Here is a 22,233-nt window from a genome sequence, read left to right as displayed (position 1 = left end):
TGGTGCGTTGCAGGCATAAAGTACAACAATTTCTTATTGAGTGTTTCGGGCTCTTGGCTATCAGAATACTTTAATCAGACATATCTACAAGCGGCTATTACCGTAATTCTCCGAGTTCGAATTGGGCAAAATTCGGGAGAACTCTTGAATTAGCTCGTACAGTGGGATAGCCTCATTATCTACCTGAGTAAATTTATTCCGGACTTCAGTGAAATATCAGCCCCGCTGCACCAGGTTACCCGCAAAGACACTGCTTGGGCCTGGCGTGAGCAACCCGGTCATTTAGGATCAAAATAGGCGAGAGTAGGAGCACAAGACATTGCTGCTTTGGGCTGTCTCACTGTACGAGCTAATTCAAGAGCTCTCCCGAGTTTAAAAAAAAATCAAACTCGTGGTAAGCGCATAGAATGTATGTAGCGGGTACGTCGGAGCTCGGGACGCCTCTTAGCAGTTCGTAGTCTGAAGACTGAGCAAGTCTGTGGGTGCTGGGAGCTCGTTGATGGCACTGGTTTTCACCGGATCAGTTTGTTAGCCCGTCCTTATGGGGCTGTCCCACTGTACGAGCTAATTCAAGAGTTCTCCCGAGTTTCCCCTGATTCGAACTCGGAGAATTACGGTAATGGCTGCTCGTTGGTACTCGGGGCCCTCATGCATATGTTTCAACATGTTGAAAAATGTTCACGAGTCTTCACGAGTTTACCGCGTTTCTTGTGTACCTGCCGTTAGTGTTACGAGCCGCTATGAGTCGTCCCGATCTCCGACGTACCCGCGACCTACATTCTACGTGCTTACCACGGGTTTGATTTTTTTTTAAACTCGGGAGAGCTCTTGAATTAGCTCGTACAGTGGGACAGCCCCTTCACAAAGACCTCCTAGAACCTCGTGTCGACCATGCTGTGAGTATAAGACGAGGGCAAACTCTTCTAAACTCGCCAGTTAGGTTGCTGCAGTGGGACTGGCCTAACACTATATTCTACATTCTATTTATATTCACGTTTGCACCACTTGATGTACTCATGGATAGTGTAATTTGTCTGAATACCACACAAAACAATGATTTTTACTGAATCTCAATGCATGTGACAATAATAAATGAATGCACCAATATGAGCCTCAAACCTTGCTCTATTCAGCATGCATTATCACTCACCCACCGAACATTTACCACGAGGACATTAGCAGAAGTACACCATTTATCTCATTGTGCCCTATCCTCCATTGTAAGAGATCTGGGGTGTTTTATCTTAATGTCACCCTACGTTTCTGCACCAAACACATATCCCGTTATTTCCCTAATGTCGATGAATCGAACAAATATAATAATCTATTGATCTCTTTCTTGAACATACTCAGTGATTATGCAATCATAGCCATAGGGCAGGGAATTCCAAAAACTTACCACCCTCTACAAAACCGATTGCAGTTAAAATAAGCCTGTTCCCTCATGCAATCCCTAGTTCTAGACACACCAGTTGGGAGATTAAGTTTAGCTACATCTACGCTGTCAAACCCCATTCAAATTCAATGTTATTCGTAGAGTTAATTTCTTAAAGCTATACCCTCTAGTATTTGATATTTCCATCCCGGGGAAAAGGTTCTGACTACCTACCCTATCCAAGTCCCTCATAAATGTATATACTTCTGTCAGGTCTCTTCTCAACTCTGGCATCCCAGAGAATACAATCCAAGTCTGCCCAACCTCTCCTTCAATCAAGACATTGTTCTGGTAAACCTCTTTATCCTTTCCAAAGCCTGTGCATCCTTCTTGGAAAAGGACAACCAAACACATGCAACACTCCAAATACAGCCCAACAAAAGTCCTACAAAGCAGCATCATGGCTTCTTGACTTGTATACTTAATGATTCAACCAATGAAGGCAAACATAACATATGCCTTCTTTACAATTCTACCATTTATAACCTTTCTAGCAATTAAAAAATTATGAAACATTAAAAAAAAACCATAGCCAATACTTGTCTTTGACAATCCTTTTCTATTCAAGCAATGCACTGACAGGAGGTGATGTTCCTGACACAAATTCAGCAGATAGAATCCTCAGTGTTAATGATGAGGACATGCCATAGGTTCACATTCTGCCTGAGACATCACTGATAAACAGTGCACTGATCAGAGTGATGAACCTGCATTGATTCATCTACAACATAGAACCATAGAAACATAGAAAATAGGTGCAGCAGTAGGCCATTCGGCCCTTCAAGCCTGCACCGCCATTCAATATGATCATGGCTGATCATCCAACTCAGTATCCTGTACCTGCTTTCTCTCCATACCCCCTGATCCCTTTAGCCACAAGGGCCACATCTAACCTCCTCTTAAATATAGCCAATTACCTGGCCTCAACTACTTTCTGCGGCAGATAATTCCAGAGATTCATCACTCTCTGTGTGAAAAATGTTTTCCTCATCTCGGTCCTAAAAGATTTCCCCCTTATCCTTAAACTGTGACCCCTTGTTCTGGACTTCCCCAACATCTGGAACAATCTTCCTTGCATCTAGCCTGTCCAACCCCTTAAGAATTTTGTAAGTTTCTATAAGATCCCCCCTCAATCTTCTAAATTCTAGCGAGTACAAGCCAAGTCTATCCAGTCTTTCTTCATATGAAAGTCCTGACATCCCAGGAATCAGTCTGGCAAACCTTCTCTGTGCTCCCTCTATGGCAAGAAGGCAGGTACAGGATACTAAGTTGGATGATCAGCCATGATCATATTGAATGGCGGTGCAGGCTCGAAGGGCCGAATGGCCTACTCCTGCACCTATTTTCTATGTTTCTATGTTGTTTCCACGCTTAACAATGTTTCTACGATTAGCCGAGGATATTTTAATTTTTAGTGACATATTCTAAGCTATTGGGATATGATATATAGCATGAGATCTCCATAATGTGTGTAATGGAACCACATTAGCATATGAACAGGATTAGGAGATATTAACATTCAACATTCACAATGCATGATACAAACCAAACTATTTTAGCTCTTCTCTAATAAGGTTAAATAAAGGCTTTTGAAAATAAGAAAAACTTGATATTTTCAACTTTGATTTGATTTGAAGTAACTGAGGTGTTGTTATGAATTGCTAAAATATGGTATTGGAGGACAATGCCTGTGGCATAGCAACCAACATTTCAGCCTCACAGCTCCCAAGGACCAGACTTGATCTGACCTCTGGTGCTGTCTGTGTGGAATTTCCCTTTTCTCCCTCCAACCATCTGGATTTCATCCAAGCGTTCTTGTTTCATCCCTCAAATTATCTCTCTAATTTAAGAGAGTTTTGGATAGGGACATAAATATGCAGGAAAGGGATATGGATTATGTGCAGGCAGGTAGTGGTTGGCCTTGGCATCATGATTGACACTGTGGGCATAATGATGTGTTCCTGTGCTGTTCTGTTCTATCCCAAAGACTAGTGGGTAGGTAGATTAATTGGCCAAATTAAATTGAACCTAGAATGTGAACGTGAGCGAGTCTGGGGGGAGCTGAGGTCAAAGTATGGAGTATATGGGATGAGCACAGGATTACAATAGTGGGGACTGATGGTTGACACAGACTCAGTGGCATTGGGGTCTGAATCCATGCTGTATGACTCAAAGACAAAGGACAGGCAGTGTGCAAAGTAAGTGACACTGAAATGGTCTTTCCAGTAATTTCCCTTTGTCTCAATGGGCAACCAGGTATTTTTCAGAATAAGCCTCAAGGTTCTCATTAACATTAAGTATCTTCCCAAGTGATTGTACCTAATGGGGATCCAGCTTGCTGCAGAGCTTCAAATGCTGGGAGCTACCCAGAGCGTAAAAATCCAAGGGGAACCTCGTGAAACTGGATTACTGCTGCTCCACATCATCACTCAGACTGCTGTTGCAGATAGACCTTTCCTCTCAGACTTCAGTGCAATAAATGGCAAGCTTGTTTGGCAAATTAACAAACTCACATATGAGGATAATGTGGGATTTAGGAACAACAGTGGGTAGAGATGTTTATCCTTGATCATGTTTACCAATGTCCAATGCAGTAACAGGCATGTCTTTCACTTCATTCTGGAAATTCAGCTCCGTTCAAAGAACAGAACTGAATTTTAGAAGCCAAATATTCAACTGCGCATTTATTGGGATGAAATTGCACTTTTCCCCATGAGCATGAAGGATTGAGAAAGAAACAGTGACATAACAGGGAATAACGAGTGAATTAAACTCAAATCACACACAGAAAATGAAAACAAGGAGAGGGAAAGGAAAATTGGGAAAGCAAAGAAGACAATGAAAATGAAGAGTAAAATTGATTTCTGAAAGGAATTCATAACCGGTATATCCTGAGTGTGAATGATATGAATCCCATAATTAAAAGGATAACCATGCTTTTAATTACAAGACAACTTTCTGCAGGAGCTTAGTTGGCACTTTATTTACTTATTTCAGCACCTTGATGAAACCCAGAGGAGGTTATGGAGGGAGACTGAAGACAGAGAGGTTCATGTCATCTAGCAATTTGGGATAATCCTTAATTCACTAGTTGCATCCTTTAACCATTAATAATGGGGAAGCCATTAAAATCCAGTTACTTTGGTAACCAAATTCAGAATTATATATTTTTGCTGATGGGACAATCTCTAAGTCTCGATAGTTATAGATGAAAATTAATCCATACGTATCAAGGCAATTAACCAAATATTGGTCAAATTATTAAGGGAGGAACCACAGGCAAATATGATCAGAAGGCATGGATACACACATAATGGAGGGAAGTGGATCATGCGTAATGAAGATTAAATTAGTTTGGCATGGACATTGTGGGCTGAAGAGCCTGCTCCTGTGTTGTATTGTTCTATGGTCGAGGTTCTATAGCATTGCTTTATCCACTGTGCTACTGTATTGCCATTACTGCTAATGGGCCTTAGATGTGGTACCATCTCATATATCATGTTCGGTCTTTGAAAAGGTCAAGACCATAAACACTAATCTACCCATCTACTGACAGGTTAGGCAGAGGTTCACTTGCACCTCCTCCAACCTCATCTACTGTAGCCGTTGTTCAAGACTCTTGTACATCGGCGAGGCGAAACATAGACTGGGCGATCGTTTCGCTGAACACCTTTGCTCATTCCGCCTGAACCTACCTGATCTCCTGGTTGCAAAACACTTTAATTCTACTTCCCATTCCCACAAAGACCTCTCTTTCTTAGGTCTCCTCCATTGTCAGAGTGAGGCTAAACACAAATTGGAGGAACAACACCTCATATTTTGTTTGGGCAGCTTACAACCCAGTGGTATGAATACCAGGTCGCCCCGCATTCCCTTTCTCTTTATCCCCCCCCCCACCCCCACCCCTCCATCCAAGTCGCACCAGCTTCTTGTTTTCACCCAACAAACAGGTAACAATGGCCTGTTTCCTTTATCATCGTTACTTTTTTGCATTTCTTTCATTCATTGTTCTTTATCTCTCTACATCATCGTCTATCTCTCATTTCCCTTATCCCTAACCAGTCCAGACCTGAAACGTCACCCATTCCTTCTCTCCAGAGTTGCTGCCTGTCCCGCTGAGTTACTCCAGCTTTTTTGTGTCAATCTCAGGGATTTCTTTAGTTCTTTAGATGCTTCAATTGGGTGGAGGAATGTCCTACTTAGCCAAAAAGGACAAAGATAAAAGAGATCTTCCAAGAATGGCTGCAGTGAAAGGCTTCAGACAGTTTCAATTGCCTTGTGCCAAAGCACTTAAGCTACTGAAAATAATATGAAAAGACGATAGGTTCTGTAAATTCAAAATAAAAGCAGAGAATGCTAGAAACACTCAGCAGGTCAGGCAGCATCTGTGGAGAGAGAGAATGATTCAACTAAGTATGTGGTCTGAGTTTTTCTAACATTTTCTTTTTTTAAGACTTCAACTCTAAAATCTTCAAAATTGGAGAACAGGTCTCAACCACTTCAGTTTAGTTAATCCATTTTATTCAGCACTAATTTTCATTAAAATACTACAGCTTGCCTTTAACATACAAATTGAGATAGAAAGTCATTAATATTAATAATGGTTTGCTCCTGACTATTGTCATCATAAGTTCTAGTGGTTGGATATTGATTGAATTAAATAGTGCAGCTTGGAGGGACTGCTGCACTATTAAAAGTGCCAGCACGTTCATATGGCCAATAGGTTTCACACAGCTAAGCTAAAAGCAACTAATAATCTGATAATGTAATAAAACTGAACTGCAGATGCTGCTTTATACCAAAGACAGATAGGGAGAGAGAGAGAGAGAATGCCGGGGCTATCTGAAGTATTCATACCACTCGGTTGTAAACTACCCAAATGAAATATGATGTGCTGTTCCTTCAATTTGCATGTGGCCTCAATGTGGCAATGGAGGAGATCCATGACAAAAATGTCAATGTGGGAATGGGAAGGGGATTTAAAGAGGTTAGCAATTGAAAGATCCAGTAGGCCTGGCAGACCGAGTGTAAGTGTTCAGTGAATTGGTCGCCGAGTCAATAGACAATAGACAATAGGTGCAGGAGTAGGACATTCATTCAGCCCTATGAGCCAGCACCGCCATTCAATGTAATCATGGCTGATCATCCATAATCAGTACCCCGTTCCTGCCTTCTCCCCATATCCCCTGACTCCGCTATCTATAAGAGCCTTATCTAGCTCGCTCTTGAAAGTATCCAGAGAACCGACCTCCACTGCCCTCCGAGGCAGAGAATTCCACAGACTCACAACTCTAGGTGTGAAAAAGTGTTTCCTCGTCTCTGTTCTAAATGGCTTACCTCTTATTCTTAAACTGTGGCCCCTGGTTCTTGACTCCCCCAACATCGGGAACATGTTTCCTGCCTCTAGCGTGACCAAACCCTTTATTATCTTGATAAGATACCCTCTCATGCTTCTAAATTCCAGAGTGTACAAGTTCAGCCTCTCCATTCTCTTAGCATATGACAGTCAGGCCATCCTGGGAATTAAACTTGTAAACCTACACTGCACTCCCTCAATAGCAATAATGAGCTTCCTCAAATTATGGGACAAAAATTGCACACAATACTCCAGGTGTGGTCTCACTAGGTCGTGTACATCTGCAGAAGGACCTCTTTGCTCATATACACAACACCTCTTGTGGCCAACATGCCATTTGCTTTCTTGCATGCCTACTTTCATTGACTGATGAACAAGGACCCCAGATCCTGTTGTACTTCCCTTTTTCCCAACTTGACACCATTTAGATAATAATCTGCCTTCCTATTTTTTCTACCAAAGTGGATAACCTCATATTTATCCACATTAAACTGCAACTGCCATGCATCTGCCCACTCACCCAACCTGTCCTAGTCACCCTGCATTCTCACAGCATCCTCCTCACAGTTCACACTGCCACCCAGCTTTATGTCATCTGCAAATTTGCTAATGCTACTTTGAATCCCTTCATCCAAATCATTGATGTATATTGTAAATAGCTGTGGTCCCAGCACCGAGACTTGCGGTACCCCACTTGTCACTGCCTGCCATTCTGAAAGGGACCCGTTAATCCCCACTCCTTGTTTCCTGTCTGCCAACCACTGCTCTATCCATGTCAGCACTCTACCCCCAATACCATGTGCCCTAATTTTGCCCACTAATCTCCTATGTGGGATCTTATCAAATGCTTTCTGAAAGTCCAGGCACACTACATGCACTGGCTCTCCCTTGTCCATTTTCCTGTTACATCTTGAAAAAATTCCAGAAGATTAGTCAAGCATGATTTCCCCTTCGTAAATCCATGCTGACTCAGACCGATCCTGTTACTACTATCCAAATGTTCCGCTATTTCATCTTTTATGATTGACTCCAGCATCTTCCCCATGACCGATGTCAGTCTAACTGGTCTATAATTCCCTGATTTCTCTCGCCCACCTTTCTTATAAAGTGGGATAACATTAACAATCCACAGGAACTGATCCTGAATCTATAGAACATTGGAAAATTATCATCAATGCACCCATGATTTCTAGAGCCACTTCCTTAAGTACCCTGGGATGCAAACCATCAGGCCCTGGGGATGTATCGCCTTTCAGTCCCTTCAGTCTACCCAACACCATTTCCTGCCTAATGTAGATTTCCTTCAGTTCCTCCATCACCCCAGATCCCCTGGCTACCAGTACATCAGGAAGATTGTTTCTGTCCTCCTTAGTGAAGACAGATCCAAAGTACCTGCTCAACTCATCTGCCATTTCCTTGTTCCCCATAATAAATTCACCTTTTTCAGTCTTCAAGGGTCCAACTTTGGTCTATTTTCTTCCTCTTTCCATACCTAAAAAAGCTTTTGCTATCCTCCTTTATATTCTTGGCCAGCTTACTTTCTTACCTCATATTTTCTCCCCTTATTGCCTTTTAATTATCTTCTGTTGTTCTTTAAACATTACCCAATCCTCTTGCTTTTCATGCATCTTTGCTATGTTGTACATCTTCTCTTTTATTTTTATACTTTCCCTGACCTCCCTTGTCAGCCATGGTCGCCCCTTACTCCCCTTGGAATCTTTCTTCCTCTTTGGAATGAACTGATTCTGCACCTTCTGCGTTATTCCCAGAAATACCTGCCATTGTTGTTCCACTGTCATCCCTACTGGGATATCTTTCCAGTCAACTTTGGCCAGCTCCTCCCTCATGGCTCCATAGTCCCCTTTGTTCAACTGTAACACTGGCACCTCCGATTTACCCTTCTCCCTCTCCAATTGTAGATTAAAACTGACCATATTATGGTCACTACCTCCTAATAGCTCCTTAACCTCAAGTTCCTTTATCAAATCTGGTTCATTACACAACACTAAATCCAGAATTGCCTTCTCCCTGGTCGGCTCCAATACAAGCTGCTCTCAGAATCCATCACGGGGTCACTCCACAAACTCCCTTTCTTGGGGTCCAGTACCAACCTGATTTTCCCAGTCTCCCTGCATGTTGAAATCTCCCATAACAACTGTAACATTACCTTTACTACATACCAATTTTAACTCCTGATTCAACTTGCACCCTATGTCCAGGGTGTTTGGGGGCCTGTAGATAAGTCCCATTAGGGTCTTTGTACCCTTACAATTCCTTAGTTCTATCCATACTGACTCCACATCTCCTGTTTCAATGTCACCCCTTGTAAGGGACTGAATTTATTTCCTCACCAACAGAGCTACCCCCCCTGTCTGTCTTTTCGATAGGAGGTATACTCTTGAATATTCAGTTGCCTGCCCTGACCCTCTTGTAGCCACGTCTCTGTAATTCTACGTTTAGTCTATGTTTGAATTCACTGATGTACAGGTCCACATCGGTTGCGGCCCCAATTTGTCCTGTTTTTTTTCACTTCCAGTAATTTTCCCCCACTCTCCCTCAGAAAATCAGTCTGAAGAAGGGTCCCAACGCGAAACGTTGCCTATTCATTTTCTCTAGCTAATAATCTGATATTGTCAATGTTGCTGGTTTGTTGATACTTGTTGTGCACAATATGACTGCATTGTTTCCAACACTATATTAAACGCTACGTGCGTCACGGTGGCGCAGAGGTCCCAACGCGAAACGTTGCCTATTCATTTTCTCTAGCTAATAATCCGATATTGTCAATGTTGCTGGTTTGTTAATACTTGCTGTGCACAATATGACTGCATTGTTTCCAAGACTTGCTGCCTAACAGCGCTAGGGCTCTGGGTTCGATCCCGATTACCAGTGCAGTCTGTATGGAGTATGGAAAACTCGTGACTGCCTGGATTTTCTCGGAGATCTTCGGTTTCCTCCCGCACACCAAAGATGTACAGGTTTGTAGGTTAATTGCCTTGGTATAACTGTATATTGTCCCTAGTATGAGTAGGGTAATGTTAATGTGCAGGGTTCGCTGGTCGGGGCAGACTCAGTGTGCCGAAGAGCGTTTCCGCGCTGTATCTCCAAACTAAACTAAACTAAAACAGCAAACATTCCAAAACTAGTTAGTTGGACGAGGAGCCCTTTAGTCAATAGCTCTGAAGACATGAGAGGTGTGATATAAATGCAAGCCTTTCTTTCTAACTATATGGGTGAAATCACAGAATGGACCCAATTCATCTACTTGTTGATTATGTGGGTTTTCTACGTAAAACAACTGATGTACTTGTGTACGGGTTAATTGTACTCATGTATAGCGTGATCTGACTGGATAGCGCACTAAGTGTGTCACTGTATTTCGTACAAGTGACAATAATAAAACTATATCAATACCAATACAATGCGCCAATGAAGCCAGCCACTGTGACTCACCACAAATCCCGGGTTACAGAAGCAAGTGTAGCCAGGCCGAGGAGTTTTCTGGAAGCAAATCCCATTGATGCATGGATTTGGTTGGCATTCATCAATGTCCACTTGGCAGTGTGATCCTATCCAGCCTGTCAGAAACAAAAGTGACAAAAGACATGTGATATGAGAAAGATATTAAAAATAAGACACCAATCTGGTCTCCCCCATTACAGGAAGGATGTGGAACCTTTGGAGAGGGTGCAGAAGAGGTTTACCAGAATGCTGCCTGGATCAGAGGGCATTAGCTATAAAGAGAGATTGGACGATCTTGAATTGTTTTCTCTGGAGTGCCAGAGGCTGAGGAGAGATCTGACAGAAGTTTATAAAATTATGAGAGTCACAGATAGACTACAGTCGAAACGTCTTTCCCAGGGTGAGAATGCCAAATACTTGAGGGTATGTCTTTAAGGTCAAAGAGGGATTATTTAAAAGAGACGTGCAGGGAAAGTTTTATCTTCACACAGAGAGTGGTGGGCATCTGGAATGCGATCCTAGGGGGGATTGCACTAATATTGGGGGATTTATATATTTTTTCGTTTATTACGTTATCTATGACTGGTTTGTTTACAGACCTGTTATGCTGCTGCAAGTGAGAATTTCATTGTTTTCAGTAATTAAGGCAAATTAAATGATCTCGACTCTTGACTAGCAGATATGATAGGCTTTCAAATTGGCACATAAATATGGAATGGAGAGAGATGTGGATCATATGCAGGCAATGTTAAGCACAGATATTGTGGACTGAAGGCACAGATATTGTGGACTGAATTGTGGACATAGATATTGTGGACTCTAAGCATTTTGTCTACCTTCTGTCATCAAGGAATTATTCCTTTACTTTGCACAATCGTAAACAATATTAGTTAATGATTAAAGGTAGACAAAAATGCTGGAGGAACTCAACGGGTGAGGCAGCATCTGTGGAAAGAAAGGAGGCCCAGGACAGAATGGTCGGATTCAGAATGGGAGGAGGAGTTGAAGTGCTGAGCCACTGGGATATCAGGTCGGTTATTGCGAACTGAGCGGAGGTGTTGGGAATGCGTTTGGTCTCGCCGATGTAGAGAAGTTGACTTCTTTAATTTCAGATAGTCTATACCAAAAGATATAAGAAATAAATGTGTAAAAAAAAACAGTTGCTGATATAAGAAACATGATAAAAATTACTGGTGCTTTGAAGGCTGATTATAAATATAAATGGTCCATGAAAGAAAAAAAAAATTAAGGCCGCTATCATCATTCCTTTTTAAAGTGTGGCGCTTGAATAATCTGTGCAGAAATGGAGCTCCTCAGTTTGAATCCTGAAGAGATCTCAGTGGATGTGTTAAGTTGGAGAGGACACAGGGAAGATTCACAAGGATGTTCAGGAGGGCTTAAGTTATATGGCGAGACGGAAGAGGCTAGGAGCGTAGGAGTCTGAGGGGCGACCTTATAGGGATAGGGAAAATAATCATAATCATTTGCTTATGGAAGGGAAGTCTAAAACTTAAGGGCTTGGATTTAAGGGGAAGGAGTTTAAAGGGGGCCTGAGAGGCAACTTTCTCACAGAGAGGGTGATTGGTATATGGAAGGAATGTCAGAGTAAGTGTTTAAGAAGGGTTTCGGCCCAAAACGTTGCCTATCTCCTTTGTTCCATAGATGCTGCTGCACTCGCTGAGTTTCCCCAGCATTTTTGTGTACCTGTCAGAGTAAGTGGCTGAGATAGGTTCAATGGCAACATTTTAAATCCATTTGAGCAGGTACGTGGATAGAAGAGGGTTAGAGTGATATGGGCCAAATAGAGGCAAATGGGACTAGATCAGGATGACACCTTGGTCAGTATGAACGAGTTTGGCTGAAGAGCCTATATCATGCTTTATAACTCCTTGCTCCATGTTTATATCTTACTATGTAAGAAACAATCGTATAAGGATTCATGTAGATTTGCAAAGGAGACCAAATTTAATATTATAGGCAGGATATACGTCCAGTCTTTCCTCCTACCTCCTCCCTCCTGCAGCTTTCTTAGTCTCCTTTGTGGTTTAATTATTATAACGTCCGCAAACCTCAGACTGTAATTCTCTCAGGTTATTTGCCTGTTGCATATCTTTTCTCTGAAGAGCACACGCCAGCTTGTATGTCTCAACTTCCCCGTCCAATTACTGATGTGTGGTTCAATCAGACTGTCAGCGGGTTGTTTCTTTACACAGATTTAATTCTAAGGTGGCACTCCAGCACTTGATGTGTTGCACTGTCATGGAAACCTTAGCTGACCTTGGGAAGTCCCTGTGCGCTTCACAGTCAATTAAGCACTTTCACAATGTAGTCACTGTTGTGATAATAGGAAGCATGGCAGCTAATTGCAAACAGCAAATCCACACAAAAAAATATAATGTGGTAAAACTAAGCCATCTGTTGTAGTGCCATCAAATCCACCAGAGAAAAAGTTGGAACTAGATAAGTCTGAAAGATACATCAGCTGTTCTCCACCTCTGACACAACCTGGCTACAATGCAATGGTTTGGGTTGCATTGAATTCTGCTACAGATAAAGTAAAACTGTTTTGACAGTTTCTGTAGAGAGTTTGCCCAACCTCCTTGTGACTGCATGGGTTTCATCTGGATGTTCTAGTTTCTTCCCACATTTCAAAATGTGCAGGTTGGTGGGATAATAGCCACTGTAAATAATCCATCATGTGTACGTCATTGGTAGAGTCTGGGAGTGTTAATGAAAATGTGGCAAGAATTAAATATTGGATAAACATAGGATCAAGTGGTTGGCAATTGGACCAGACTGGGGCCAAGGGGTATGTTTTCATACAGTATCTCTCTATGATTCTATGCATTCAGGCCAGCCTCAATACATCTGTGCAGGAGTTTCTTTGGGGCACAATCCTTGCACAACCATCTCCATTTGCTTTGTTAATGACATTTCTTCCATCGTAATGTCAGAAGTGGGGAGGCTCTTTGATGATTGCACAGTTTAATTCCATTTTAATCTCCTCAGCAAATGAACCAATCCAAGCCAATATGCAGCCAAACTTGGTCAACACTGTAAGCATGGACTGAGCATGGACTTTAAGTGACATTCACTAGCAAAAGTACCAAGGAATGTTCACCTCCAAAAAGAGTGTAGACACTTACTACTGACTTTACCATCACTGAGTCTCCAACCACCAACATTCCAGGGTCACCATTGACCAGAAACTAGTTGGAAATAGGTGCATAAATAGCATGGTCACGGAGTCATACTTCAAGGAAGAGAAATTAGATCACAAAATCCAAATGCTTTTAATCAAGAACACATCTACACCAATTCCATTTTTCCTCTCATATCCAAATCAACTACAAACTCATCATTCTCCTGGGACCTCCCCAAACTGGGGATATTGGGGAGGTTTGTGTCACTCGTTCAGCAAGGGTGATTGAGGGTTTGGGAGTTAGAGATAGAGTTATCAGCTCACGCGATAACCTTTCCATTGATGTATCCAACCAGAATTGACAACAGTAACAGTTAAAAATCCCAAATGCTCCACGCTCTACCCATGTATCCATTGAACAAAAACGCTGCTTATTTCAATTCATATTGGTGGTATACCTGTGTAGGAAGGAACTGCAGATGCTGATTTAATCCGTAGATATAAGTGACTCAGCGGGTCAGGCAGCACCTCTGGAGGAAAGGAATAGGTAACAGGCCTTTTCACCTGAGACGCTGTCTGACCCGCTGAGTTACTCCAGCATTTTGTGTCTATCTTTTAGTGGTGTACATGTTTCTTTACATTGGAAACATTTTACAGATATCTGTCATGTTTGAGAAAGCAGTTGACAGCAAATCAAATGGGGTAAAAAGTAATGAGTGGTGGGGGAAAGGAAACAACAGCTTTCTGTTTTCATCTATATGTGACACTTTGGTATATAAATTATTTTTAATGGGTCACATTGGGATTTTTTATCTGTAACAAGCTTTGTTACAACAAGTGTTCTATTCGTGCAGGCACGTTTCTTAATCTCAAAGGAACTTTTGATGCATTCATTATTCAAAAAATCCTAAACCAGTGAACTGAGAGAGAGCAACAGTACCCTTTTTCAGTTCTAAAACAAGTCAAGTCAAGTCAAGTCAAGTCAAGTCAAGTCAAGTCAAGTCAAGTCAAGTCAAGTTTATTTGTCACATACACATACGAGATGTGCAGTGAAATGAAAGTGGCAATGCTCGCGGAACAACAAAACAACCAAACAAATTATAAACACAATCATAACACACATATTATTTTACATAATAAATAATAGAAGGAAAAACGTTCTGTACAGTTAGTCCCTGGTGAGAAAGGCGTTTACAGTCCGAATTGCCTCTGGGAAGAAACTCCTTCTCAACCTCTCCGTTCTCACTGCATGGCAACGGAGGCGTTTGCCTGACCGTAGCGGCTGGAACAGTCTGTTGCAGGGGTGGAAGAGGTCTCTCATGATTTTGTTTGCTCTGGAGTTGCACCTCCTGTTGTATAGTTCCTGCAGGGGGGTGACTGAAGTTCCCATAGTGCGTTCGGCCGAACGCACTACTCTCTGCAGAGCCTTCTTGTCCTTGGCAGAGCAATTCCCGAACCAGATGGTAATGTTCCCGGACAAGATGCTTTCCACTGCCGCTGCGTAGAAGCACTGGAGGATCCTCGGAGACACTCTGAATTTCCTCAATTGCCTGAGGTGGTAAAGGCGCTGCCTTGCCTTACTCACCAGTGCTGAGGCGTGTGATGACCATGTCATATCCTCAGAGATGTGGACTCCCAGATATTTAAAACAGTTCACCCTATCCACAGGATCCCCATTTATACTCAATGGAGTGTACGTCCTCGGATGATGTGCCCTCCTAAAGTCCATGATCAGCTCCTTCGTTTTTTTGATGTTCAAGAGGAGGCTGTTCTCCTGGCACCAGAGTGCTAGATCAGCCACCTCCTCCCGGTAGGCCCTCTCATCATTGTCTGAGATCAGGCCCACCACCACAGTGTCATCAGCAAACTTAATGATTGAATTGGAGCTGAACCTAGCCACACAGTCATGTGTGTACAGGGAGTACAATAGGGGGCTGAGGACGCAACCCTGGGGCGATCCTGTGCTCAGGGTGAGGGACTTCGATGTATTCCCTCCCATCTTGACTACCTGGGGCCTGGCGGTGAGAAAGTCCAGGACCCAGGCACACAGGGAGGTGTTGAGCCCCAATTCCAGTCGAAGGCACATGTGTAACTATAATATCCAGACAAATAACCAACACAAGGGACAACGGCTGCTAAGCACACAGAATTTCCAACACAAGAATGGGCCATTCAATCTTTGTCAGTGTTCATGCTCCACAATTGCCTCTCCTATCTTGCTTCAAACTAATGTTATATACTCAGCGCTAATCAGCTGCCCACGTGTGCAGATGAAGACAGAAAGGAGCCTTTGAGTAGGGATGTGGAGGGGGGGGGAGGGATTTGAAACTGGAACAGGCCGAATGGCAGCCAAGATGTTGGGTTCCAGTTGCAGTGTTTTGAAGGCTTACCTTGTGTGCAGATACAAGAATAGCCGTTCACATAGTCCTGGCAGAATCCATTGTTGAGGCAAGGCACAGAACTACATTCATCAACCTCCTTCTCACAAAATTGTCCACCAAAGCCTGAAAGACACCTGCATGAAAAGAGCAAAGTCACATCATTTGATTATTGACCAAATAACAGACCACTTTGTGAAGGACAGGTAGACAGAACCTTAAAAGTGGCGTCATAGATAGATAAAGAAGGCCTTTGATACATTGGCCTTCATCAATCAGGGTTCCGAGTTAAGAAGTTGGGATGGTAGACACAAAATGCTGGATGAACTCAGCCTGACCAAGGGTCTCCACCCGAAACATCACCCATTCAGTCTGAAGAAGGGACTCGACCCAAAACGTCAACTATTCCTTCTTTCCAGAGATGCTGCCTGTCCCGCTGAATTACTCCAGCATTTTGTGTCTACCTTCGATTTAAACCAGCATCTGCAGTTCTTTCCTACACATTAGCAGTTGGGACGTTATGTTAAATTTGTACAAAATGTTGGTGTGGTCGCATATAAAGTACTGTGCTCAGTTATGTTCACCCTGCTGTAGTAGGGATGCCACTAAGAGTGCAAAGAAACATAGAAACATAGAAACATAGAAATTAGGTGCAGGAGTAGGCCATTCGGCCCTTCGAGCCTGCACCGCCATTCAATATGATCATGGCTGATCATCCAACTCAGTATCCCGTACCTGCCTTCTCTCCATACCCCCTGATCCCCTTAGCCACAAGGGCCACATCTAACTCCCTCTTAAATATAGCCAATGAACTGGCCTCAACTACCCACAGTGGCAGAGAGTTCCAGAGATTCACCACTCTCTGTGTGAAAAAAGTTCTTCTCATCTCGGTTTTAAAGGATTTCCCCTTTATCCTTAAGCTGTGACCCCTTGTCCTGGACTTCCCTAACATCGGGAACAATCTTCCTGTATCTAGCCTGTCCAACCCCTTAAGAATTGTGTAAGTTTCTATAAGATCCCCTCTCAATCTCCTAAATTCTAGAGAGTATAAACCAAGTCTATCCAGTCTTTCTTCATAAGACAGTCCTGACATCCCAGGGATCAGTCTGGTGAACCGTCTCTGCACTCCCTCTATGGCAATAATGTCCTTCCTCAGATTTGGAGACCAAAACTGTACGCAATACTCCAGGTGTGGTCTCACCAAGACCCTGTACAACTGCAGTAGAACCTCTCTGCTCCTATACTCAAATCCTTTTGCAATGAAAGCTAACATACCATTCGCTTTCTTTACTGCCTGCTGCACCTGCATGCCTACCTTCAATGACTGGTGTACCATGACACCCAGGTCTCGCTGCATCTCCCCCTTTCCCAATCGGCCACCATTTAGATAATAGTCTGCTTTCCTGTTTTTGCCACCAAAATGGATAACCTCACATTTATCCAAGAATGCAGAGAAGACTTACGAGGATGTTGCCTGAGGTACAAGGCAAGGTTGGGCGAGCTAATTTATTATTCCTCAGAGTGCAGGAGTCTGAAGCATGATTTTATAGAGGTACTAGACTAAGTGGGACCCGTTGGGTCCCAGTCACACGGGAGGCCTGGTTCCCCAACGCAACCCCCAATGCAATATTCCACAACTCACTTGATTCCCCAACGCAATGGCGGGAGCATTCTGTAGCCGGGGGATGGGGATGGCTTCAGGCGGGCCCTGTCGGGGGCTGGTGGGGGGGGGAGGGGGTGTGTATGTGGGGAGGGGGGTATGGGGGGGGGGGGGGGGGGGGGGTGTGGGGAAGGGGGGATGTGTGGGAAGGGAGTGTGTAGGGAAAGGCTGTGTAGGTGAGGGAGGTGTCGGGGAGGGGGGATGTAGGGGAGGAGGGTGTGTAGGGGTGGAGGGAAGTAGGGGAGGGGGGGTGTAGGGGAGGGGGTGTGTGGGGGAGGAGGGGGGGTGCATGGGGGAGGGGGCGTGTGGGCTCACCGTTTCCTGGCCCCTGCTCTGACCACACTCACCAGCTCCAGGACCTGGCTCCGGACTCACTCAGGTGCTCCTGTCCCAGCATCTGTCGCGCTCACAGACCCTGCCCACGAACACAGCCAGCCCCCTGCCCACAAACACAGCCCGCACTCTGTTCCTTCAGGTTTATTCTCAGCAGGTGCCGGAAGGGGCGTTGCCGTCCCGGCAAATAACAGACCAATAACTTTTGTAATATTTCACCGATCGGGACAAAGCTTGGTACGCTTGGATCAGAGGAGAAAGGTGAGTAAGGTGGCGAAAAAATCCTAGCGATATACGGTACCGTTTTTGCGCAAATTGAAAAACAAAGCAAACTGGAAGAGGACAAGATGAGAGTTTTAGTAATACTATAGATTCAAGATTCAAGACAGTTTATTTTCATGTGTCTCAGATAGGACAATGAAATTCTTGCACAACAATATATAGTAGGCACAAATAAATACAGAACAGATCAGTGTGACCATATACTATTGATTATATATGGTCACACTGCGAACCATCTCGGCATTCCATCAGACCGGCAAGAGGGCCTGAGCATCGGGCCGCCCGGGGTGGCGACTACGGGTGCTCGGAAGGCCCCGACCACGGTTGAACATCTGGGAAGATCGGAGGGGAGGCTGGCTGGACTATGGTGCCTTCCTCACCTTGGTGCCATTGTGTTATGTTGTGTCGTGGACTTTCTGTGTTTGTGCTTTTTTTTTTAAATTCTATTTTATTTTTAAAATGTTTTATTATTTATTATTTATTTATTTTTATGATACTGACTGTAAAGGGAAATTCATTTTGTTGTCTCTAATTGAGACAATAACAATAAATTTGAATACAATACAATACAATACAATATAAATACACACATAAATAACCAGATAAAATGCAATGGGCTATTAATGTTCAGAGTTTTGATTGAGTTGAGTTTTATAGCCTGATGGCTGTGGGGAAGTAGGTATTCCTGAAGCTGGATGTTCCAGATTTCAGGTTCCTGTACCTTCTACCTGAAGGCAGCGGGGAGATGAGTGAGTGGCCAGGATGGTGTGGATCCTTGATGATGCTGGCAGCCTTTTTGAGGTAGCAACTGCAATAGATCCCCTTGATGGTAGGGAGTTTAGAGCCGATGATGGACTGGGCAGTGTTAACACCATTTTGCAGTCTTTTCCACTCCTAGGCGCTCAAATTGCCGAACCAAGCCACGATGCAACCGGTCAGCATGCTCTCTATTGTGCACCTGTAGAAGTTCGAGAGAGTCCACCTTGTCGTACCGACTCTCCGCAATCTTCTCAGGAAATAGAGGTGCTGAGGTGCTTTCTTTATAATTGCATCAGTGTTCTCAGACCAGGAGAGATCTTCAGAGATATGCATGCCCAGGAATTTGAAGCTCTTGCCCCTCTCCACCATCGACCCATTTATATAATCGAGATAGACAAGACCAAGTGGGACCCATTGGGTCCCTGTCTTATGGTAGGCCTGGTCCCCCAACACAACACATTCCCCCAATGCAATATTCCACCACTCACCCATAGCCCCCAACTGTGCAGGGACAGCTCATTTCCTCTTATTCACCCTCCCTCATTTTAAGCTTTGAAATAAAATGTAATTGTACATGCTCGGGCTGCCAGGAATCAATGTCCTGGGATTGATTTTTAAGAAGGGAGGGAGAGAGAAAACGGGGAATTACAGACCAGTTAGCCTAACATCGGTAGTGGGGAAACTGCTAGAGTCAGTTATTAAAGATGGGATAGCAGCACATTTAGAAAGTGGTGAAATCATTGGACAAAGTCAGCATGGATTTACGAAAGGTAAATCATGTCTGACGAATCTTATAGAATTTTTCGAGGATGTAACTAGTAGCGTGGATAGGGGAGAACCAGTGGATGTGGTGTATCTGGACTTCCAGAAAGCTTTCGACAAGGTCCCACATAAGATATTAGTATACAAACTTAAAGCACATGGCATTGGGGGTTCAGTATTGATGTGGATAGAGAACTGGCTGGCAAACAGGAAGCAAAGAGTAGGAGTAAACGGGTCCTTTTCACAATGGCAGGCAGTGACTAGTGGGGTACCGCAAGGCTCAGTACTGGGACCCCAGCTATTTACAATATATATTAATGATCTGGATGAGGGAATTGAAGGCAATATCTCCAAGTTTGCGGATGACACTAAGCTGGGGGGCAGTGTTAGGTGTGAGGAGGATGCTAGGAGACTGCAAGGTGACTTGGATAGGCTGGGTGAGTGGGCAAATGTTTGGCAGATGCAGTTTAATGTGGATAAATGTGAGGTTATCCATTTTGGTGGCAAAAACGGGAAAGCAGATTATTATCTAAACGGTGGCCGATTGGGAAACGGGGAGATGCAGCGAGACCTGGGTGTCATGGTACACCAGTCATTGAAGGTAGGCATGCAGGTGCAGCAGGCAGTAAAGAAAGCGAACGGCATGTTGGCCTTCATAGCAAGAGGATTTGAGTATAGGAGCAGGGAGGTTCTACTGCAGTTGTATAGGGTCTTGGTGAGACCACACCTGGAGTATTGCGTGCAGTTTTGGTCTCCAAATCTGAGGAAGGACATTATTGCCATAGAGGGAGTGCAGAGAAGGTTCACCAGACTGATTCCTGGGATGTCAGGACTGTCTTATGAAGAAAGACTGGATAGAATTGGTTTATACTCTCTAGAGTTTAGGAGATTGAGAGGGGATCTTATAGAAACTTACAAAATTCTTAAGGGGTTGGACAGGCTAGATGCAGGAAGATTGTTTCCGATGTTGGGGAAGTCCAGGACAAGGGGTCACAGCTTAAGGATAAGGGGGAAATCCTTTAAAACCGAGATGAGGAGAACTTTTTTCACACAGAGAGTGGTGAATCTCTGGAACTCTCTGCCACAGAGGGTAGTTGAGGCCAGTTCATTGGCTATATTTAAGAGGGAGTTAGATGTGGCCCTTGTGGCCAAGGGGATCAGAGGGTATGGAGAAAAGGCAGGTACGGGATACTGAGTTGGATGATCAGCCATGATCATATTAAATGGCGGTGCAGGCTCGAAGGGCCGAATGGCCTACTCCTGCACCTAATTTCTATGTTTCTATGTTTCTATGTTTCTATGATTGCAACATTGTAGTGGCCAGAGCTACAATCCCATTGTGACATCATAGCAGTAACTTTTATAAAGTTAAAAAATGTAAATAACTTGTAAATTGACCTGAACAAAACTTGATAAAAACACACCACAAGACATTGTAGCGCTATTGTGTACTGTTTTGGCGTAATTCAGGCCTTGACGCACTCATGCGCACACACGCACGCAGACAAGATTAGAGTTTTAGTAATATACTAGTCCAAGTGGGGCCCGTTTGGCCCCGTGGTTCCAACGCAATTTTCCACCACTCACCCGTTCCCCCAACATAACCCATTCCTCCAACGCAATATTCCACCACTCACCCATAGCCCTGATGGGAGTCCTGGTCCCCCAATGCAACCCGCTCCTCAACGTAGGATTCCAACACTCACCTGCCTCCCCAGCACTGGACTTAAAACATTTCCAATTGCACTTCCCCTGCCTCCCCTAGCACTTCCAATTACAATTCCACTTCTACTGGCCTCTCTCCTGCCTGTTCAATCACTTGCTGCCAGGACCATGACTAAGAATAAGAATAGGTTTCTTGGCCGACTATTGTGTATTCACATACAAGGAATTTGCTTTGGTGCTCCACCCGCAAGTGACAATGACATACAGCGAAAGTTAGGAATGACACATAAAACATTAAACATTAATAATAAAACATCATCATACACGTATTAAAACTGTGTGCGTGTGTGTGTGTGTGTGTGTGTGATTTCGCCTTTGATTCACATCTCCTCACAAACCAAATTGTGAAATGGTGAATTGTGTACATATTCCGGTAGAGATTTACCTCACGATTTCAAAAATCCCTTCATCTGTAAATTTGGTTAATTAGTTCCCGTGTTTTTACCTGAAATTGTTCACCAATCTGACTTTTTTTTCAAATCAAACCGCTGGCCAGCTGATGATGACACAATGCCTTTGCTCATGGCCCACCTAGCTGTGACACCAGAGGCAGAAAATATGTTCCCGATGTTGATGGAGTCCAGAACCAGGGGCCATTTAGAACGGAGATGAGGAAACACTTTTTGTCACAGAGAGTGGTGAGTCTGTGGAATTCTCTGCCTCAGAGGGCGGTGGAGGCAGGTTCTCTGGATGCTTTCAAGAGAGAGCTAGATAGGGCTCTTAAAAATAGCCTAGTCAGGGGATATGGGGAGAAGGCAGGAACGGGGTACTGATTGGGGATGCTCTGCCATGATCACATTGAATGGCGGTGCTGGCTCGAAGGGCTGAATGGCCTACTCCTGCACCTATTGTCTATTGTCCTCTCTCCTCCTCCTCTCTCTCTTCCCTCCTCTCTCCCCACCTGCTCTCTCCCCACATCTTCACTCCCCACAACCTCTC

The 22,233-nt window shown here is 43.8% G+C and overlaps 1 protein-coding gene across 1 annotated transcript in view; it reads right to left on the bottom strand.

Annotated features, from left to right (window-relative positions):
- The window catches only part of LOC129696864 (protein eyes shut homolog), a 230,041-nt gene that overhangs the window by 709 nt on the left and 207,099 nt on the right, over positions 1 to 22,233 (bottom strand). Inside the window, exons 10-11 of the mRNA XM_055634937.1 lie at positions 15,786 to 15,910; positions 10,245 to 10,369 (exon numbers count right to left, since the gene is read on the bottom strand). Of these exons, the coding sequence (XP_055490912.1) occupies positions 10,245 to 10,369; positions 15,786 to 15,910 (250 nt within the window). The remainder of the gene's footprint in view (positions 1 to 10,244; positions 10,370 to 15,785; positions 15,911 to 22,233) is intronic.

Source organism: Leucoraja erinacea, chromosome 5 (genome assembly GCF_028641065.1).
Source record: "Leucoraja erinacea ecotype New England chromosome 5, Leri_hhj_1, whole genome shotgun sequence".
Classification (NCBI taxonomy): Eukaryota; Metazoa; Chordata; class Chondrichthyes; order Rajiformes; family Rajidae; genus Leucoraja; species Leucoraja erinaceus.
Note: the sequence above shows the minus strand (reverse complement) of the source record. Positions and strands in the feature narration are given on the sequence as shown.